General features: G+C 39.6%; 2 protein-coding genes across 7 annotated transcripts in view; one reads left to right on the forward strand and one right to left on the reverse strand.

Annotated features, from left to right (window-relative positions):
- Positions 1-9,206, reverse strand: part of ift70 (intraflagellar transport 70) — an 18,883-nt gene extending 9,677 nt beyond the window's left edge. For 3 of the 4 annotated variants that reach the window (XM_088612216.1, XM_088612217.1, XM_088612215.1), the window contains exons 1-8: positions 8,960-9,206; positions 8,565-8,630; positions 6,224-6,433; positions 5,924-5,980; positions 5,030-5,165; positions 4,546-4,650; positions 3,378-3,506; positions 1,873-1,922 (exon numbers count right to left, since the gene is read on the reverse strand). In XM_088612216.1, the coding sequence (XP_088468342.1) occupies positions 1,873-1,922; positions 3,378-3,506; positions 4,546-4,650; positions 5,030-5,165; positions 5,924-5,980; positions 6,224-6,433; positions 8,565-8,630; positions 8,960-9,013 (807 nt within the window). In that variant the 5' untranslated portion in view covers positions 9,014-9,206. The remainder of the gene's footprint in view (positions 1-1,872; positions 1,923-3,377; positions 3,507-4,545; positions 4,651-5,029; positions 5,166-5,923; positions 5,981-6,223; positions 6,434-8,564; positions 8,631-8,959) is intronic. The other variant, XM_088612218.1, reaches the window with a different exon arrangement.
- Positions 9,207-13,162: 3,956 nt separating this feature from the next.
- On the forward strand, positions 13,163-18,766 carry LOC148644899 (uncharacterized). Of its 3 annotated transcripts, none has more exons than XM_088612661.1 (5): positions 13,219-13,315; positions 14,104-14,203; positions 14,692-14,813; positions 15,726-15,855; positions 17,815-18,766. In XM_088612661.1, the coding sequence occupies exons 3-5, from the start codon at positions 14,720-14,722 to the stop codon at positions 18,020-18,022; spliced, it is 432 nt and encodes a 143-aa protein (XP_088468787.1). In that variant the 5' UTR covers positions 13,219-13,315; positions 14,104-14,203; positions 14,692-14,719; the 3' UTR covers positions 18,023-18,766. The 3 variants fall into 3 exon arrangements, with proteins under 3 accessions (XP_088468785.1, XP_088468787.1, XP_088468786.1); XM_088612660.1 differs by having other exon boundaries at positions 13,221-13,315; positions 14,095-14,203; XM_088612659.1 differs by lacking the exon at positions 14,104-14,203 and having other exon boundaries at positions 13,163-13,315.
- The last annotated feature ends 129 nt before the right edge of the window (positions 18,767-18,895 follow it).

Genomic DNA, 18,895 nt, shown 5'->3' on the forward strand with positions numbered 1-18,895 from the left:
AATTTATTTCTATCAACCTCTCACTCTATTCCCTTCAGCTTAATTTAAATATTGTAAAAACATGTGGGCAAGCCCTAAAGAAAGCAAATAAAAATTGTATAATATAGTTCAAATTGTAAATTGTACAAATCACCAATAAGTTCTCATTTATATTACTTTGTACAATTCGGTCACCAAGTTACAAAAAAAACATGCTGCACCTTTAGAATCAGTCCAGGCTCAAAGGAAAGTCCTACTCTGACAAGCTGAAAGAACTGAACTTTTTTAGTCCTGAACAGAGAAAACTATGAGGGCTCCGATTCAAGTATTCAAAATTCTTAAAAAAGTCAGCAGTGAAACACGAAGCTGTGGAAACTATGTGAAAGTGCATTTAAAATTCAGAGCAAGAGGCACTTTTTTATGCAAGGGTTGTGGGAAAATGGACCTACAGTACCAGGGCATCTTGTTAAAGCTGATATCATGACTTCTTTTAAAACATGACTCATGAAATGCTCCGTTCAATTAGCTACTACCAAATGGGCAAGATGGGTGAAGTGAACTCCTTATCTTTATAAACATTCTTATGCAAGTGATGACATTTTAATGAAAACAGAATTACAACATCTCTTCTCCACTTTTCACTAGAATGCAAACATTACAATGGCAGCCAAAACGATTCTAGCATCCTAGGAAGAAAACTTCATGGTACGACTCTTCTCTGAACCTCGAAATCAGATTCATTCTCAATACTGACCTATTAATCTTACTCGCATTCATTTTAAAGCAGCAACAGACATTATTCTGTATTTTTATGACTTTTACAGATGTGACCTAAAAGGTCAGGATAACTGTAAAAACACATTTTCTGAAGGCAGGTTTGGAAATTAACCTGGAATGCCCTTTTGAAAGCAGACTGCTCATTTTTTTGCTGCTGCTAATGTGAGTTTTTTTTATCTGTCACAGTTCTTCCTAACTGTTTTTTTAAATCAGAGCTCATAAAAGCCTTCCCTGCAAGATAAGAAGTTAAATGAAACAGTCTGGTGAGGAGTAATGTGTCTTTTAGGAAGTCAGTTGATTACATTTAGACATGTTCCTACATCCCTGTATCACTCCTCATCTTAACAGCAGGTTTGATCTGCCTTTCTGAATACACATGAGCCAAATTCAATGTTGGAAATAAGAGGCTCATTATTTAAAACTTTGTTGATGGGATTTTTACAATCTCCAAATGTGTCAAAAGGCGGAAGGACATTCACAATCTGACAAAGAAACAAAGAATACTTAGCTACAAAGAATGAGATAACCCCAAGGAGCAAATAAGTGTTTTAAAAAACTCAAAACTCATTAAACAAGAACATGCTAGTCTGGAGTAATGTCACTATAAAGAAAAGCTTTTTAAGTGTTATTTTTTTCCTGATCAGGGTAAAGATGACTAGAATGACCTGAATTGTTGGAGTAAACCCACAGCTATACTATTAAGGTTGAGAACTGAATGCAGCCAAGTGTCTAAACAAAAAGCAGTGATGAGCATGACTGTGCTGATTCAGGTTAGTGCAACAAAAAAAAAATTGGGAGAGGTGCCAGTGGATAAACATAAAAGTGCTTCATCAGCTGTTTCTTTTCTCTATTTAACTTCTTTTATATCAACTGAAATCAACCAGGTGAGAGTGGAAAATTACCAAATGGCATGAACACAATTCTGTTGATAAAATTCCCGCCTGCACTTGCATACAATGTTGATCAAATCTAATTTTCCTGTAGGGAAAAGAATCTCCTGTTAAACAACATAAGACTATCTGGATTTTAAATCCAAACTTGGACGAGACATTTCAATTTCTACAAATGTGGCAACGTTATTTAGCAGAGAGATGGGTGCACAACTCGTCTGCCTACCTCCTCTGATCGTGGGGGCATGTCAGTCAGGGCCTCCTGGGCAGCATCATCTGAAGCAATTGCAAATTTGAAAAAGGTGTTAAAATACAGTGCGAGTCTGTAATCTGAAACAAATTAATCCATGCTTTATTTTCTGAAATAATGAATATATTGACCGTCGCATAACAATGTCCTTGGTATGTTGTTGTAAGTCAGCTTGCAAAACTGCTTGTTAAGAATATCAGTAGACACCAATAAGAATTTCTTTCATTAGTGGTAGAATTTAGAGTACAGCTATAACGTTTCTGTCCCATTAAATAAAAGAAGAAACAGTGGCACGCACAAGCAAACAAGGATAATGCATTCAGTAGGCCTTTTATCAAGCCGACCCTTGGTATTATTATATTTAATGAGGATTTATGAATGATAAAGATGAGTAAGAAAAGTTAACGTCATACATATTTCAGATTGGATTAATATCTGCAGTGAATGCCATTAATTTCAGTTTGGCTCATGGTGTGCCTTGCATGAAGGAAAATGAACAAAATGTCTGAATCAATGGGACAATAGCTACTTTTCTGAATTTTAAAGCATGTCTCCAAGGCTCTTATCTATCTTAGGTCATCTAGTTTTCTGAAGCTGAGACGAGTGATCTGAAGAATACAGAGAATTTTCAATTTCTTTTCCCTCCCTGTGGAAATCTGAAGAAGAAAAAAAAGACTACACTGGGAAACTTTAATTAAAGTTTAAGCTACCTGCTTTTGACAGCTCCTTGAGTTTATGGTTTTGTTTTACTTGTTTTATATTTTACAAGAGATTAAGCTGTTCATTTGGAAAATAAATATTTTAAAAAATAAAGGTCTAATCACAGGATATACATGAGCGCTTGGACAGCAAAGATGATAAATTGACTTAGTTCACAGATGTTATCAACAAGTCACAATATGAATTAAATAACTATAAGAGAGCACCGGCAGAAAACTTTAGATAAGATGTGTGGTGTGACAGTGATGGATCAAGAGGGTTTTCAGAATCAGCGCACTGTGACAGCAGTTAATGCATTTGGAAAGCAGAGGAAGCGTGGCGACCGTGGAGAGGAGGAAACCCTGACACCAGTACTGCGAACTTACGAGTACAAAGACAAGTTCAGAACATGGCAGAAGCAGGACAAGCACAAACATTGAGGCTTTGATTCAAATATACAGAGCATCAAAAGAAACACTGTCATTTATGCATGGATGTCTTTACAATAATAAAGTTTGGGCTTTTAGATATGGATTAAATGTTTTTGGCATCATTTTGATGAATTGGTCATTCGTGACTGACTGAGATGCACCTGAGTGGCTCTAACAGTTGCATGCGCACTAAATCGCCTCATTAATAAGAGAGTAGTAAGGGCACAGAAGACTCTATTAGTTATAACCTACATAAGGCATAGCCACAAGTAGAAGGTATTTCTTAAAGGGAAGGGGACTTTCAGCTGCCGTGCTTCTGCATGTTCTCTGTGAGCTGTCTAATGTACGTACAGTTTTTCAGCTGGTATTCAATGGCTGCCTTCAGATTGAACACCTCGATGAGCGCCGTTTCATGCAGCACGAGTGTATTGCCCACACTTCTTACGTCGATACCTTCCGTTGTCATGCCAACGCTAAGCTCTGAAAGCATCGGAAAGACCATAACATAAGCAACACTTACTTTTCAGGGAGGGTGGGGGGGAGAAAAAAGTTTTTTTTTAAATAAAAACCTGCATTATCCATCCCAGTGTGATAACAGCTTTCAGGTATAGGGGTTTATAAAAGGAGCTGTTTCATAGGTTGCACCTTTTTCAACTGATTTTGTCTTGAGATGATCGGTGAAAAAAATAAGACTTATTTTTACCTGAAGCACTCAGTCATTGACATAGCATGCCACATTCCACACATGTTGATTCCTAAAATCACTGCTGCATGAATTGATTAATCCTAATAAAGGCATGGCTTTCTCTGGAATGTATTACAGTGCTGATTGGGGCGTTTCAGTGTTAACTGCTAGATTTTAGACTGATTGGTCTTGCCTAACATGTCTGCTAAGGCCCACTGATTCTGTAATCATTATTATTCACATTCAGGACTGATCAAATTAAAAACAATGCTGCAATGGTAATTTCAATTATTTAATCAGTGGCAAGTTGTATCTATCTTAATTCATATTGCTCGCAATTAGAACTAAAAATAATGACGCTGTAAATATTTTGAATAAAAAAAAAACAAACTCCTGCACAGCACATAATGTACCCTGATCCAACAACAGGAAATCAAAACATATCCCTCGGAGAACTCCAATGTTCTACACATGACATGGAAAATTTTGCATTCTGACTTTCTGACTGATTGCTTCAAATATACATTTTTAAACTTCAGATGCATTACCATGCGTACAACCTGTTGTGTTTCCTTAGAGTATTGCCGCGCTAAGTCATTATGTTCAAAAGTGAAAACAAAACAGTAATTGGACGTATGTCTTCAGTTTGGGGCTGCCATGGTATGGGGCAATTCTTATCTCACTTCACAGTTAATGAAGGACATTGGGATTATTAATAGGGTATCATAGCCCCCCACAGAAAATAAACCAATCATACATTTTTGACCGTAAGGAACTAAAGTGAAAGCATGTTCCAATTAAAGTAACCTAGAATCACAATGGTATGTTACTTACCTGGGTGCTCCCTGATGCCACGCTCTATAATGTCTGCAATGTATTTCAACGCCGGGGCGTACTGCTTCATACTGTAGTAACAAAGTGCTATGTTGTACGATAGATCTGATGAATGAAAAAGGAATAGAAGAAGTAGGATTAAGGCAGTGGCCATGTCAATAATATCTTAAAATCTAAGTCAGTACTTTAGGATTACATCACAGACCACATTGCTGAAGGTCATGAGGTTTGCGCTCTGCAGCCAAACCCCAAAAAGCAGAATTAATACCCTGCATTTTGCAAGATCAACAGTAACTTTCAAATGACATACTTATATTTTATAGTTTTCATTGCTATAACCACTTGGGAAGTTTTGCATTTATCTTAGGCGCACTTGCATAATAACTCTTTAGTGCTACGTTTAGAGCAGAAAGATTATATTTTAGGTGCTGAAAACTGTTGACAAGAAAAGTTCTGTTGAAAGTAGAAAATGATCATAGATCACCTGGTTGATAACCGATCACCTGCATTGCGTTTATGAACTTTTTGGAGGCTTGGTCATACTCCCCTTCCTTATAGAGTAAACAGCCAAGATTGACTTCATAGTCTGGGTCGCTGGAAGGCAGCTGCTCCACCAGGCTCTGAGAGATGAGGACATTATTTATTTTAGCCAAACAGCAAAAGGCCAAGCATGCCAGTCCTTAGTCAAAAACAGATTATATGGCTTTATACAAAACATCTACACCTGTTTTAATTGTAGGAAAACAGAATACACAAAGAAGTACCATAAATATAAAGGGAGCTTTACTCCTACAAAACGTTTGCTTTGAGAAAGTACTTTGAGAGGTACCTTGAGAAAACAATAACTGACTTGTGCATTCAGAAAATCAAATGTTTAGAAATTCAACTTCCATCACTTTCTCAGTTACTGAATAATACCATAAAGTTCTGATAAAACTTTAAAATGACGTCAATTTTCCACACAGACTTAGATTGATTTACAGGATACCAGAGTTTCACAATCCTCTCCATCTGATGACCACAAATCCAACTGAGGCCTTAATTAATTAATCCTATTGAACCCCTAACTGAAGAAACTTCCTGTTCTTTTGACCTATTTCTGCACTGAGATCGCAGTTTCAGAAATAATCTCCTTTAGGTATATTATTTCCATTTCAACATCTGAAAATAATGAATAATGAATAAGCTTAATTAAGGACGATCAACTGGAATGAAAACCTGCGGACACTGGGGTTAGGGTTAGAACCTGAATCAGGTTTGGGAAACAGTGGTATGGACCAAATACGAAAGGTTTGTAATGTCTGCCAGAGTCCGACAGTAAATTTGGTCTTCTGATCCATCAAATTTGCAGATGTCTTCTTCTCTTTAATTATTTTACCTTTGCACCAGATAAATCTTCTTCTCCATATTTGATAGCAGCTTGCAGCTTTAGCATCTGTTGGAAAACCAGAAAAAGTGTGATGTCTTTATCTGCTTTGCATAGCGTGATTACTCTTTAATTGGTTAAAACTTACAAAGATTCATGATTTACATGATCTGGACCACTTAACCACTTAGAAAAGAGGTAAATATGAATAGTCATTCCTTGTTTTGAGACAATTAACAATATTTGTATGGTTCTTCTTACAAAAAATCTGAAACTCTTCTTTATCGCTGTCTCCCACTGGTATCTCTTTACCTTAATCTGATTCCCTGGGCTGTCCAGCAGGAATGTGGCTTTCATGGCCTCTGGGAAGGCACAGGCCTTGTAGAGGGACTGGGCGTAGTACAGTTTGTATTCCTCCACTTCAGGGTGGAGCTGGGTCAGTTGCTCATAACATTCGGCGGCATTGGTGAAGTCTTGAATACGATAGTAGCAATAGCCCAAGAGAGACAGGGCTGCTCTGGACTGAGAGGGAGATAGGGAGAGAAAGGAGTAAATAATACAGCTACTACAACACTGAAATAAAGGAGCTCCCTGTGACAATTTTCTTAACAGCTTGCTGAGATAATCCACTATAAATGCAATGACAGGCTTATGTTTGAGAAGCTGAGGCCCTGTCCATTGAGATGTCAATCTTAGAGAAAGACAGCTCTTCCAATCTGCTATCATTTTAGATCTTATATTCTTGAAATAACTCAATCCAAGTTAACCTAGGAAAAATACCGTGCCACAGACACTAAAGATAAAGCCTAAATGTCTACCAAATAAGTACATCCAACTTTAGAAATAATGGCTGACTGGCTCCAGACCTAACCTACGTGGTTAGACTGAAAATACTTGGTAAGCAGACATTAGGAAATATGGCAGGCCAAATCCGAAATAACAACAACTTTAAAAGCCAATCTACTGGTGCAGAAGAGCGGTTTTGGTGAGGCAAGAAAACAAGGAAAAAAGTTTATGTTGGAATATAAAACATATTGCACAGTACCCAGTGATCGATCTTAAGTCATGGGACTCAAGAGAATCAACAGATATGTTTGTGATACTTGGAAAAGCCACTAAATGTTTAATAAAAGATGTCATTTTCTGAGGCTGACACTTCAGAAGTTCAAACTACTCCTTCAACTATTCCAACCAATACTCCTGTGGATTTCTGACTGCTTTTGAAAACCAGTTTCCACAAAGTTAACTATGTTATTTTTCAAGACTTCCATGCTTTAAGAGGGTTCACGTGAGGGTGCAAATCATTGATGACATAAACGAAATGCCTTGGATACCATATGAAATTGAAAAATTATATCTTAAATAAATGGGTAACAGTATTTCAAAGAGTTATAATTACATTACGATACTATTTGTCAGTAGTAAAGAGTGAAAGTTATTTTATATGCACTGCAACATATATATCGGCAAGAAATTTGTCAATTTAAAGAACAAACGTGTTCAATGTGTTTTTAAAAATTGCTGAAATCCCCATAATGAGGTTCTTTTTGTTTTTTCCCAATACAATTTCTGACTATAATAGAAAAGGGAGTTCTTCAAGCTGCAGGACCCACAGACTGCAGGACCTCTGACCCAGGTGAATAAGCATGGAGGTGATGAAGCTACAAGGTCTGTGTCTGAGAGTCCTAAGCAGGAACCAGCATGCTGCGGTTTTCCAAAGAGAGCTCTTTAAGGTTTACTTCTAAATGAAAGAGCTCTATACGCCTTCCTTGTTTTTCAAAAAATACAGATTTCATGTCCAAAAAAAAAGATTTGACCAGAAGAAAGAAAAATCACTGCAGTTTTACCCTATAATTTTCTCAGCAATGTAACAACAGAGGAAACATCACACGAGCTGCCCAAACTGGATATTTACTTACAAGAAACCAACACTTTAGAATAAACTGGACACTAAAGACACACTAGAGATCCATGATCTACAACAACATTTTTAAAGATACCAGTGACTCTGCTTTCTTGCCTTACAGAGTCTTGCACAGTTCAAGTGGAAACCGTTGTAGATGCCAACATGATGATGATACTAATTTTAACAAAGTGCTTTAATTTTGAACTGCACTGCTGTGTGTGGGAAGGACGAAGTAAATATACTGTCCAACAAAAATGAAGTCAGATACCATGCAATCACATATTGATAGGGGTTTAGCTTCACTGAGGGCATGTAGTTTACAGACCAATTTCTCTTCATAGAAGAGGTTTTAATTGTAACTATAGGAGTTTTAAGAGGATTACACAGAAAGATCCATATAGTAAAGAAGTTAATTTCATTCAACAATCCACCTTCATTTCTTCACAGAAAAGTATACTGTATTATGTCTGGGGGGGAAAAAAAGCTACAAGACTTAGCTAATTCCCTCAAACAGTGCAGATCTTTGCTGGACTTTTCACGGAATTACATTTTTAAGGGATTCATTAGGGTTCTTTAACCTTCAGTAATGCGGTGTTATGGGACTTCCAAATTTGAAAAAAAAAGGTATTTTTTTGCATCAAAAACGTTTTCTTTCTGCATCGTCTGTGAAGGAATGAAAACTCTACGGAAGGACCGAAAAAAGGGAACTAAGACAAGGATAAAAGTATACGTTATACTAAATCTTACTTTAAGCTGTTTCTGCAGCTCATTACTTAGGATGTGGATAGCTTCTCCGTATCTCCCATCTCTGATCTGTGAAAACAACAATACTTTGTTTATACGATCAGTGGAGGTAAAGGGACAAAAAATCCAAACTAGCCCCAGTTTCAGAAACCACAAACACGAATGACAGTCTCTTATAGCTACATATGTATCTTTCTCAGCCTTGTCATTCACCATATTACTATTAAAATCATACACTGTATCATCAGTGGTCATGATCGTAAAATAAAATGCGTCCTTGCACCTGGTAGCCATTTGAGCAAAAATAGAAGCAGAAGTATTATTTACACAAAGGATAATTGGATATTGCACTGTGCGATTTCGTTTCTGGAGTTAATTGGTGCTTTTTAGAAACTTACCATTTTGTAGATTGTGGCTGTATATTCGCCATCCTTAATCGGAGTCAGTGTCATATTTCCTTTAGCACAAGCTCAGAAAACGTACCTCGGGGTATTCGTTTTTTATTTAAAAAAATACGTGATTAGGAACTGCCGTTTTTAATCATTCATCCTTTCCTAAAACCACATTTCTTTCTCAGACCGTTTGTATATGTTTTTGCAGCAAGACACCGCTTGATGGACGTTTCCTGGCAACCGAACCGGAAAAGGAAGTTAATAATTCAACCAATCTGCTGAGTAGGACGGAGAAGCCATATTGGTGCGGTGTAACTTAATACTAAACCGCTATACAGTACGTTGAGGAACAGATTTATTTCGTTTGTTCGGAGGCTTACTATATCATATTAAGTGGAAAAATAAGTAAAGTTATAAAATATTTATCTTTGTCACATGTTGAAAAGCAGTGATATGCGTTTGCAATAAATCCCTTTTGAAAAAGTCCTGTACTACTACTATCACACAAAACATAGCTCATTATTACATATGCAGTATATTACGATATTTTACCATGGCGTTTTCTTAGTAGTCTTGTGGTGATGATTTCGTTGTACTTTTCCTGTTGTAATATTCCTGCTGTATCTAGCTTGTGATGATCAAGTCCAAAAAATCTTTGATATGTATTAAAAACCCAATTTTCTAATGGATGTGCTGGTATACCCCTCCTGTCCATTTTGCACTGAAAACATGAAGTACATGAAGTCATGTGTAAAGCAACATTAGTATAGATCTTAAATGATTCACTTATTCATATTAGATCAAATGTCAATCACAGCTGTTGGGAAACTTAGAAACTTACAGTTTTGCTCTGTTCTTACAGTAGTTGGTTATCTGACACAAAATGGTACCCTGAAGATATAAATTAGGAAACTTTCTCTAGCCTGAAGGAAGTCAGTTGTGAGACAAGGCATTGGATCTGAGAAATCTTTTAGGCTGCTGTCCACACTGCTAACTGGAAAATTTAAGGACATTCTTATGTGTTGTTTTATGGTATTGAGAGAGTCTGCTTGAGAACCTATAGAATTATAGGTGAAATTATGAATAATGTCAAGCTGAAATATGAGCCTTACAATTGAAAGGCACACTGATTCTCAGACCAGCTGGGACAGAGTTTGTAGACTATTGGTTTCTCTCTAATTTGCTAACCAAGTAATGTCCCTTTATCCTGTACTGAATAAAATGTTCAAACATGCTTAGAACTGATGTTTGTTATCGGCAATGGCAGTCTGCCTTTCTGGATAATCTGTAAGAAAGTCTGTGAATTAAACAGACATGTCTTATTTGAACTTTCAGACATGTTCAGTGATAACTACTCAAAAATCTTGTAAAAAAAGAGCAATTTTGTTTGGAAAACTCACTGTGCCTTACACACAAATAGTTAATTCTGAAGGATATATTAACATTTATTTGACTTCAGGCAATCCTTTTATTTGGTATACTTTTCCATATCATAGCGTGTCTACCAGTTAAAACTTGTTTTTGGAATATTTGCTCATGTGATTCGTAAAGCAGGCTGATGTTCTTGTCATGGACTGAACACTTTTCTGAAGCATGTGCAGCATGGTATTGATCCAGTGATAAACGCTGGAGTTGATTAGAGGTTTTTTTTTTTTACAAAGGTCTGACAGGCAAACTGGGCTATGACCCATGGTCAGTGCTGCTCTGCTGTCCAGTGTTTCATTAAAATCTTTGGGTAGAAATGTTCATGAATGTCATATCATATCTTCTCCAGAACAGCCCTTCATTTAGTGCAACAGGAGCATTCAGCAATTTAAAGGAAAGAACAAATCTTTTAGATTTGCCCCTTACTAAATAGAACCAACAGAAATCCCATTCAGGAAATCTCATGAGTATTCCTCAGGATTTCAATTAACTCCTTAAGGAAATGACTTGGAAGCTGAGAAACAACTTTAAGATACTGGCCGGCCTTGAGATACATGAACAGTGAATTTCTGAGTGTGTCCCCCCTTTAAAAGCACAGCACACAGCGTGGACTGTACCTTCTGAAACACAAGCCTGTATCAGTAGACAGAAATATATCTTTAAATTGCACAGCAGTATTTACAGGAAGATGGGAGTCAGAAGAAAAACTTGGCTGGAGAATAGCAGCTGCGTACAAAGTTGGATAATGTTCACGGGACACATGTGTCTGCTATTAAGAGCTCTGTCGACGTGGCACCAGGGAGCAGCCCTCTTTCTGTATCGTCACTGGAAACAATATCCTGCACAAGAGGAACACTCAACAGCAAACTGAAGGATACAACTCTCTTGTTTGCATTTGTTATATATTAAAAACACAGAAGGTGGGGAGCAAGGAGAGAAGCTGTTTGAATTTCAAATGTGAAAGCTTTAAAAGTTTTGACAGTCCAGTTAGCACAGGGTGGCTTTAAACGCTTAGATCTGGGTGTCTTTTCTTGGGCACATCAGGAGGATAGTGATGTGGCATAGCTGGAGATGAGAAAATACTAGAATCATTTTTTCAAAGTCCCTGAACTGAACGTAGGCATAGTTTTAAAGGGAGATGTTTGGACATGCGAACTATATGAAAATCACACCACCTCCGAGAGTTTAATCTAGTTCAGGACACGTTGGTTCAAGCACAAATGTTTGGCAGCCAATTCATTAAGTGAGGCAGATATCAGAAAATCAAATATGATGATTTTAGCACGTGGTTTGAACACTGTGGAGTCTTTCACAGGTGAGAATGTCCTTTACCTTAGGAGATAGCTGTGTACATAACTGTGCCTGTGTTCCTTTGCTTTGCAACAGAGAGCACAGTTTTTTTCCAAACAACAGATTTCTGGCTCCTCAGAAATGCAAATGAGAAGAATGGTGTAAAGAAAACAAATGCCACTTAAAGAAGAACTGAAAGGCCTAATAATGTCTGAGTGCGATCCCAGTTCTTGGGAACAGCACATGCTCCTCGTTCTGATATTTCCAATCAGCAGCCTTAATGAAGGCTGAGGACAGTAAACACATGTAGGACTCAGGTGGGTGAGCTTCACTTTGTTCCAGTCAGAAAGAGTTCTGGCCAAATGTTCACAGTTTTTTTCAGTAAAAGTCCCAACAGGGGACCAGACAGTTTTCTTTAGAAGTACAGCTTTCATTCCAGGAAACCCTCCCAAAGATCGCCTGGAGGCAACTTCTTAATTAACCAACCAATAAAGCAGTTTTGGGAAACTTATAAGGGTTCGGCTGGAGCCATTCTTTTTTATACAGTTGAAGTTTCATGCACAACAAAAATGTGATTTGGCACTAGACCAGGTCACCACAGGCTCCTAGTGCCTCTGCTCAGAGTTCCCATTAGCTCCAGGAATACTTCCTCCATTTTGACCTTTGCTCTTTTTCACTATTTGTTTCCCATCCTTTATGAGTTGAGAAGTTCTCTGCTGTTTCTGTGTGCCCCTGCTGTTCCTTGCTGTGGCCTCTAAACTACCCACATCACCAAAGATGACTAGTGAAAAGATTTCTCAGTGTCTAAACTGTGAAAGCAAATGGAAGAAACAATTCATATCAGACCCATCTGGACCCATCACATCACCGAGCACATGAGGAAGACCATGTGGCAGCAGGAAGACCATGCTTCTCAGGATATTGTTTCTTCAGGACTTTCATGATGTTAGTGGTGTTAGAAAGCTTCAGATGTCAAATAAACAGCCAGGCATGAAGCCTGTAATACGTGACAACCAGTGCAGTACATCTGCACCATGTCTTTGTCATTTCCATGTCAGATGGAGCAGGAATCCAGAGATGGGGTAAAAGAGGACACACTTGTCAAAGTGCATTTTGTGGAAGGTCTCGAATTGCAGAACAGAGGAAAATGCCATGCAAAATCTTGCACCATTACCTTCCCTTACTTTTCACCAGGGTGTCTGGCTTGCCATGGCGCCCCCCAGAGGAAACCCATGTTTATTGCCTGGTATCAATGTGGTTAAGATGAATGAGTTCCATTGGTCAGAAAGCACAACTCAAAATATGGAGAAACCTGCTGGAAGAGGTTCTATTGTTGAACTTCTTCACAGTTCAAATAAACTTCAAATCACGCAGACATTGCGCAGGCCTTCAGGAAAACACCATACCTGGGGGGATGAAATGTTCCTGCAATTCAAGCACCCTGCCTTGCCCTAGCAAGAAAGATACAGTATGTGCGTGAGTGCATCAGCCAGTGTGTGTGGAGGTGGGTGTGTCGGAGCGGGCTGTGCTGAAACATGTGTGGGTCTGTCCCTCTCATCAGGGAACGGTGAGGAGCAGCACAGCCTAGCAGTGCAGTTTTGAAGTGCTGTAGAAGTGCAGCCAGAATTCTCTCCAGTCAAAACCCAGGTAAGTGACTGGGATTTCATTGCCTCCCTCTCATGCTAAATGTTTCAGGTTTTAGGCACCAGACTCCTGAATAGAACCACTGGTTCTGCAGTGGTTTGCACAGTGTCAGCAGAATGCTGAAAGGCATTTTTGCTTTTGTCAAGTCTTTGTAACTCTTTGACAACAACAATAACTTTATATGGCTACATTAATGGTGTAAATTGAGTATTTATGGATATTTCTTCATGTTAACATTTTTTAATTGGCCTTATTTGGAAATAGAAATGCAGCAAAAGTTCTGCCTGGGGTAAAATACTGTGTTTTAAAAAATGAAATCCTAAAATGTACTTATTAGGTAAACCCCTTAGGAGAAGAGGCAATACTCTGCAGAGTTACAAACAGACTCAGAGTTATTGTTGATTAGTGGGGTGCATTGTTTTCTCCAGGGCTCGGGACTCCGAAGTTCTGTATTTAATGTTGATTTTTACTGTGTGAAGTCAATGACCACACGATGTCACATGTCAGAAAACCCAACTGTTTTCATTTCAGCTCTCCTCTGCCTGCTGTGTGTTTATACCATGCAAACAGCAAAATAATCTTAGCATCAGAAAGACATGCAGATGATGCAATTAGATTCATGAATACATTTCATTTTTCCTGTGTGCTTAAGAAATATAGATGCTTTTAAACACACCCAGTTAAATCTCTTCTACATATGTTGTGTATGCATTTCCAATTACAGATGAAATATCACTCTCGGTCTTTCCCCTTTTTCTCAAGAGCAGTTTTTTCCATTTGAGCCCCTACAGTTCTCCCAGCGTGGGTGTGGTGCTCACAATGAGTCGATGAACGATTAACTCTTCACAAGGATGGGGGGCGACCTGACAGACTTGATGAATTCCATAAAAAGTAGGAACAGCACAATCCAAAAAGCTTGGCTAAAATATGTGGTTTAAGAAAATGCTCTTTCGTCTTTAGGAGGTGAACTGAATATCTAACATCTGGTAGACTGTCTGCTTTAACATACCATACACATCTTTGCCATATTGGGGGAGTCAGCACCAGCCACTGAATAAAAGATAGCAAATTGTTTGCACAGGAGAACACTGGTAATTGAAATATGATGTAAGAGTCAGTGTCACTCGTGTCTGTTGAACCTGAAGTGTCCTGGGCAGGTTTCAGTAAGAGGGCTGCTGGCTTCTGCAAGTACTGTAATTCCACAGCTTCTTAGGAAGCCAGGAAGAGGTTACAGGTGACACCTGCTGTGCTGTGCATGGTATAGACCTGCTGATGACCTCCGACCTCCTCAGAGCTGGTGCCTGCAGTGCAGGTCGCTGTTGTGTTTGAATCCCAGCCCGGGACCCCTCCCTGATCTGTCTTGCTGTCTTCCTCCTCAGGCTGTGTCACTGAGTTGGTGCACCCAGGATGTGTCTCAGGCTGTGTCTGCTGCTGGGGCTGGCAGTGGTGGTGTTGAGTCAAAAGAAACGCCCAGCTGGAGAGTGGAACTACCGGGATGGAGGTGAGCTCCTTCCTGTTGAACATACTGTTTCCATTCTATTCTACTGTGGTCAAAATTAGTTAAATCTTCTTGCACCTGGATAGCACCTTATCTTGGTAAATGTTACGGACAGGAGCTGAAAGGACCATTTGCCATCAAATTTCCAGTGGTTTGATGTTTTTGTGGAGTAAGAAAACAGTGCTGTCTAGACTTGCATAGAAGCCAATTCCTCTTATAATAAGAACAGAATGTTGATGGATCATGTTCGAGCAGGGAGGTGCAACAGCACTGAATGCAAAGGAACGAGGAAAGAAGAAGAAAAACGTGTCAGCTGTTGAGCTTTCTCCAAGTGTTCCTGTCCAGGATTGCCTCTGGGGTCTGGTGTTACACTTGGGCTTTCTGTGCAATCATAATTTTTACAGCAAAATATGATCCATCTTTTTGTAAGAGTCTGGGCTTTAATGAAAACTGAGGGAAGGATTTAAAGTGGTATAGAAACAGTATTTGCAATTTAAACAACATCATTGTCTATATAAAAGGTGCTTCTGGGTGTAAGTAAGTAAGCTGTGTTATCTCAGAGAAGATCAAAAGCAGAACTTGAGGCACAGCATATACTTATGTGAAAGTGGAGAGAAAATGTAATTTAAGGTTAACAGTAATTTCTTGCTCTCTCGGGTGTCAAAGCTACATTACTTTTGTGTCATAAAGCCTTGGACGGGTATGAAAAAAAGAAAACTATAAGGAGGTGGTCTGTCATTATATTTAATTATCCTTTTTCATGTGCTGTGAACATAGAATCATATAGAATCAGATTGTGCAAATTTTGCAAAAGTGTAAGAGTCGAGCTGCAGCAGAGCATGTGAAACTGCAAATCTGAAAATGCAAGAAGGAGGTTTGTAACAAAATGATTTTTGTGATGACTGTTGCTGTCAGCCGATAAGGTCAGCATGCGGGGGGTTGCCAACCTGACCGAAGTCCTGGACAACTGGAGGTTTGACATCCTGACCCAGATGAGGACTCTCCTGAAGAATGACCACCAGTCCGTCCTGCCCGACTATGCCAGGTAGCACCAGTTATCCCAGAGCTTTCCAGGCACAAACCCACTGTACTCCTCCCTACTGGATTATCCTAGATTTCTCCAGGGGACACTGATGACTTGGCAAGACTTACAGTAATATTGACCTCACTCTGCAGGTGAACACAAAGTGTTGCCCTTTTGCGCCTTTCAAGCCACATTGCAGTCAGTGCACTGCAGGCTGTTGTCAAAGTTTGCATCCACCCATAACAACTGATCAGGACTGGGCTCCAGGCCTGTTACAGATACGTAACTGCCAGTGTTAATTCTGAGTGGAGCAGTCAATGCAGGAGAAGCAGTCTCTGGGCAACACTACATTCAGGGAACATCAGTAAAAAGAAAAAGAGATGCTTATGAATTCTGTGCTCCTGGTACATCATGCATCACTGAAACGGCTGATGTGAAATGCTGCCTCATTTATCAGACTTTATGCTGTAAGCAGTAATTGAATACAGTAATCAGCCCACAAGATGGCAAATGAGGTTTGCATCTCTTGCAGCGTTTGACTTCAGAAAAGTGTTCAGATACTGAGAAGCACTTCTCAAAAGCATGCGATCAAACATCTTAGAACTTCCGGTGCCTCTTGTTAAATTAACAAACATTTTTAATTTTTTTGTTCTGGTCTGCGTCCTTATCGTTTAATTACACTCTGCAGCAATGCTAAAACCGATGTTGATCATGGGTTTGATGTATTCACGTTTCATTTCCAGAATATAAGCTGACCACAGGGAGTGTCTTTTTGATGAAGAAAAGGTTTAATGAATTTTATCTTGCGGCATTTTACATTAAGAAGGTCACGTCAGTAATTTGTGTTGTTCATTACAGTGTCCATTTCTTCTTGTGGCAATGCCTACTGACTGTATCTGTTCCAATTCCTCAGTGGGCTAATTACGTTACAGGACAATAGACAGTTGTCATTTTGCTTGGTTAACCAGCCTATTAAAGACACTTGGAGCTATGATTTTCCAAACTGCAATTTGTAGCTCAAAATAGAACTTTTCATTATGCAATGTAAACAAAAAAACCATAATGGTTTCCAGTTAGAGCACAGGGAAATTTCCTTTACTTTTATAGATTGGAAGCGAGATTCGCTCCTGTCCTCACACCACCCCGTTAATTCACCATGAACTTAATGTTTTGAGTGCAATAAAGAGTTTTCGAGCAGATTTGTTTTTTTTTCTGGCCAAGTGTGGAAGAGCTGAGAAGGCTGGGTCGAACTGGTGCTTTCACACTTTGACAGTACGATCATAGAACTATGGGATGCGAAGGGTACACAGCAGTCGGCTGGAGACCACAGCGCCCAGGGCAGACTCAGACAGTGCCTGCTTGGCGAAGGGTTGCTGGGATGACATAGAGTCGATGAGGCATCTTAGTGGTGAATGCCTGAGGCCACCTGGAGGACCCTTGCCCTACCCTGGAACTGTAACCTCAATCATTAGCTGGGTGTCTTCTGGAACTGTAACCTCAATCATTAGCTGGGTGTCTTCAGGAAGAAAGCAATGCAGTATAAAAGAGATAAGATCACTTTATTGGCTATATACAATTTCTTGCATTAGGAATTGATCTTTTCACATACCCCAGCTTGCTCTTCATGAGACACACAGACAGGGAGAGAAGCTTGGGGTCAAGCACAGGGTCAGCCATTTATACAGCACCCCTGGAGCAGCTGGGATTAAGGGCCTTGCTCAGGGGCCCAACAGAGTAGGATTCCTCTGCCGGCTTTAGGATTTGAACCGGCAGCTTTCCAGCCTCAGGCGCAAATCCTTAGCCATCACAGTGCCACCACTCCGCCCCAATATGGATTCACAGAGACCAAGGCATCTAAACAGCTGGGTCTGACTGATACAAAACCACGCTGAATCCCATGCTTGTTCTCACCGTTCCCTGCCCCCCTGCTCCCCTCCACTGTCCCGCCCACAGGCTCACTCTCCCTCTCCCCTTCTCCAGGATTCAGCCCCTGTCCGAGGCGCTGGACGACCTCTTCAAGGAGTTCAACGCCCTGAAGGAGCGCCTGGGGGACCTGAGCGACAAGTTTGTGGCCATTGAGACATTTATTGATGAGGTGAAGTCTGGGCAGCAGGCCAGTGCAGCTCAGCAGCCTGCGGGACCAGTGAAGAGGAAGATCAACCCCAAGAAGAGGGTGCCAAGTGCCTGAAGATCCCAACCTGGCGTCGCGCCTGATTGAGGCACTTGGCTCAACCCTTCTGACCTTCCAATAAATGCTCAGGCCGTTGATTAGTACAGCTTTTGCATACCGTTTATGGTTCTATGAGCTTTTGCATACTGTTTATGTATCACTTGGCAGAAGTCAACCCTATGAACAAATGGATTAAAAAGAAAACCCAGTCTGAGACGACTGTCCAATCATTTGTTATCAGAGTAAATTTCTGGGGTGTGGTACTTTAAAATTCAGACGCATGGTCACCACAGTGCACGTAGTATTGAGTTTATGCAATTTGATTTCTGCTACTTGTAGTTACCTTATACTAACCTGACGTGATTGTGGAGGCTACAGCAAGGCCAGTCCCAACAGGCACCTGCAAAGGCTGTTCCGGGGGGTTATAGACCTATGTTGTTCATTTGTCCCAAAAATATGAGGCAACTACCAGGTTAAATACAAACCAATGACCTTATCTGTATTTTGAAGTGAGTTTGAATTTTGTCTCTGCGGGCGGTTTTACGAAGCATTTGAACAAATTTCAAATGGGAAACGTTAATTAAAAGAGAGGTTTGTGGGCAGTAGTCAACGTGTCTCTTGAGGCTGTGCTGGCTGCCCAGTTAAAACAATTAAATACCTTGTTCTGTGTCTGGATAGCTTCTTTACTTGGTACATATAACAATGTTTTAGCTGAAATTATCATGTAAAATGTATCAAATAAATAATCAGGTGACTAAAAAATGTTGATGTGCTTGATTTTAAAAAAAGTATTTATTTAAGCAAAAACTCAAATTGGAATGCGTCACAGGGATAAGCTCACACAGATCATACCCACATTAAATGAAACATTTGCCGTGTATTTCTAATTAT

The sequence above is a fragment of the Lepisosteus platostomus genome, chromosome 19 (genome assembly GCF_059453375.1).
Source record: "Lepisosteus platostomus isolate fLepPlt1 chromosome 19, fLepPlt1.hap1, whole genome shotgun sequence".
Taxonomy (NCBI): domain Eukaryota; kingdom Metazoa; phylum Chordata; class Actinopteri; order Semionotiformes; family Lepisosteidae; genus Lepisosteus; species Lepisosteus platostomus.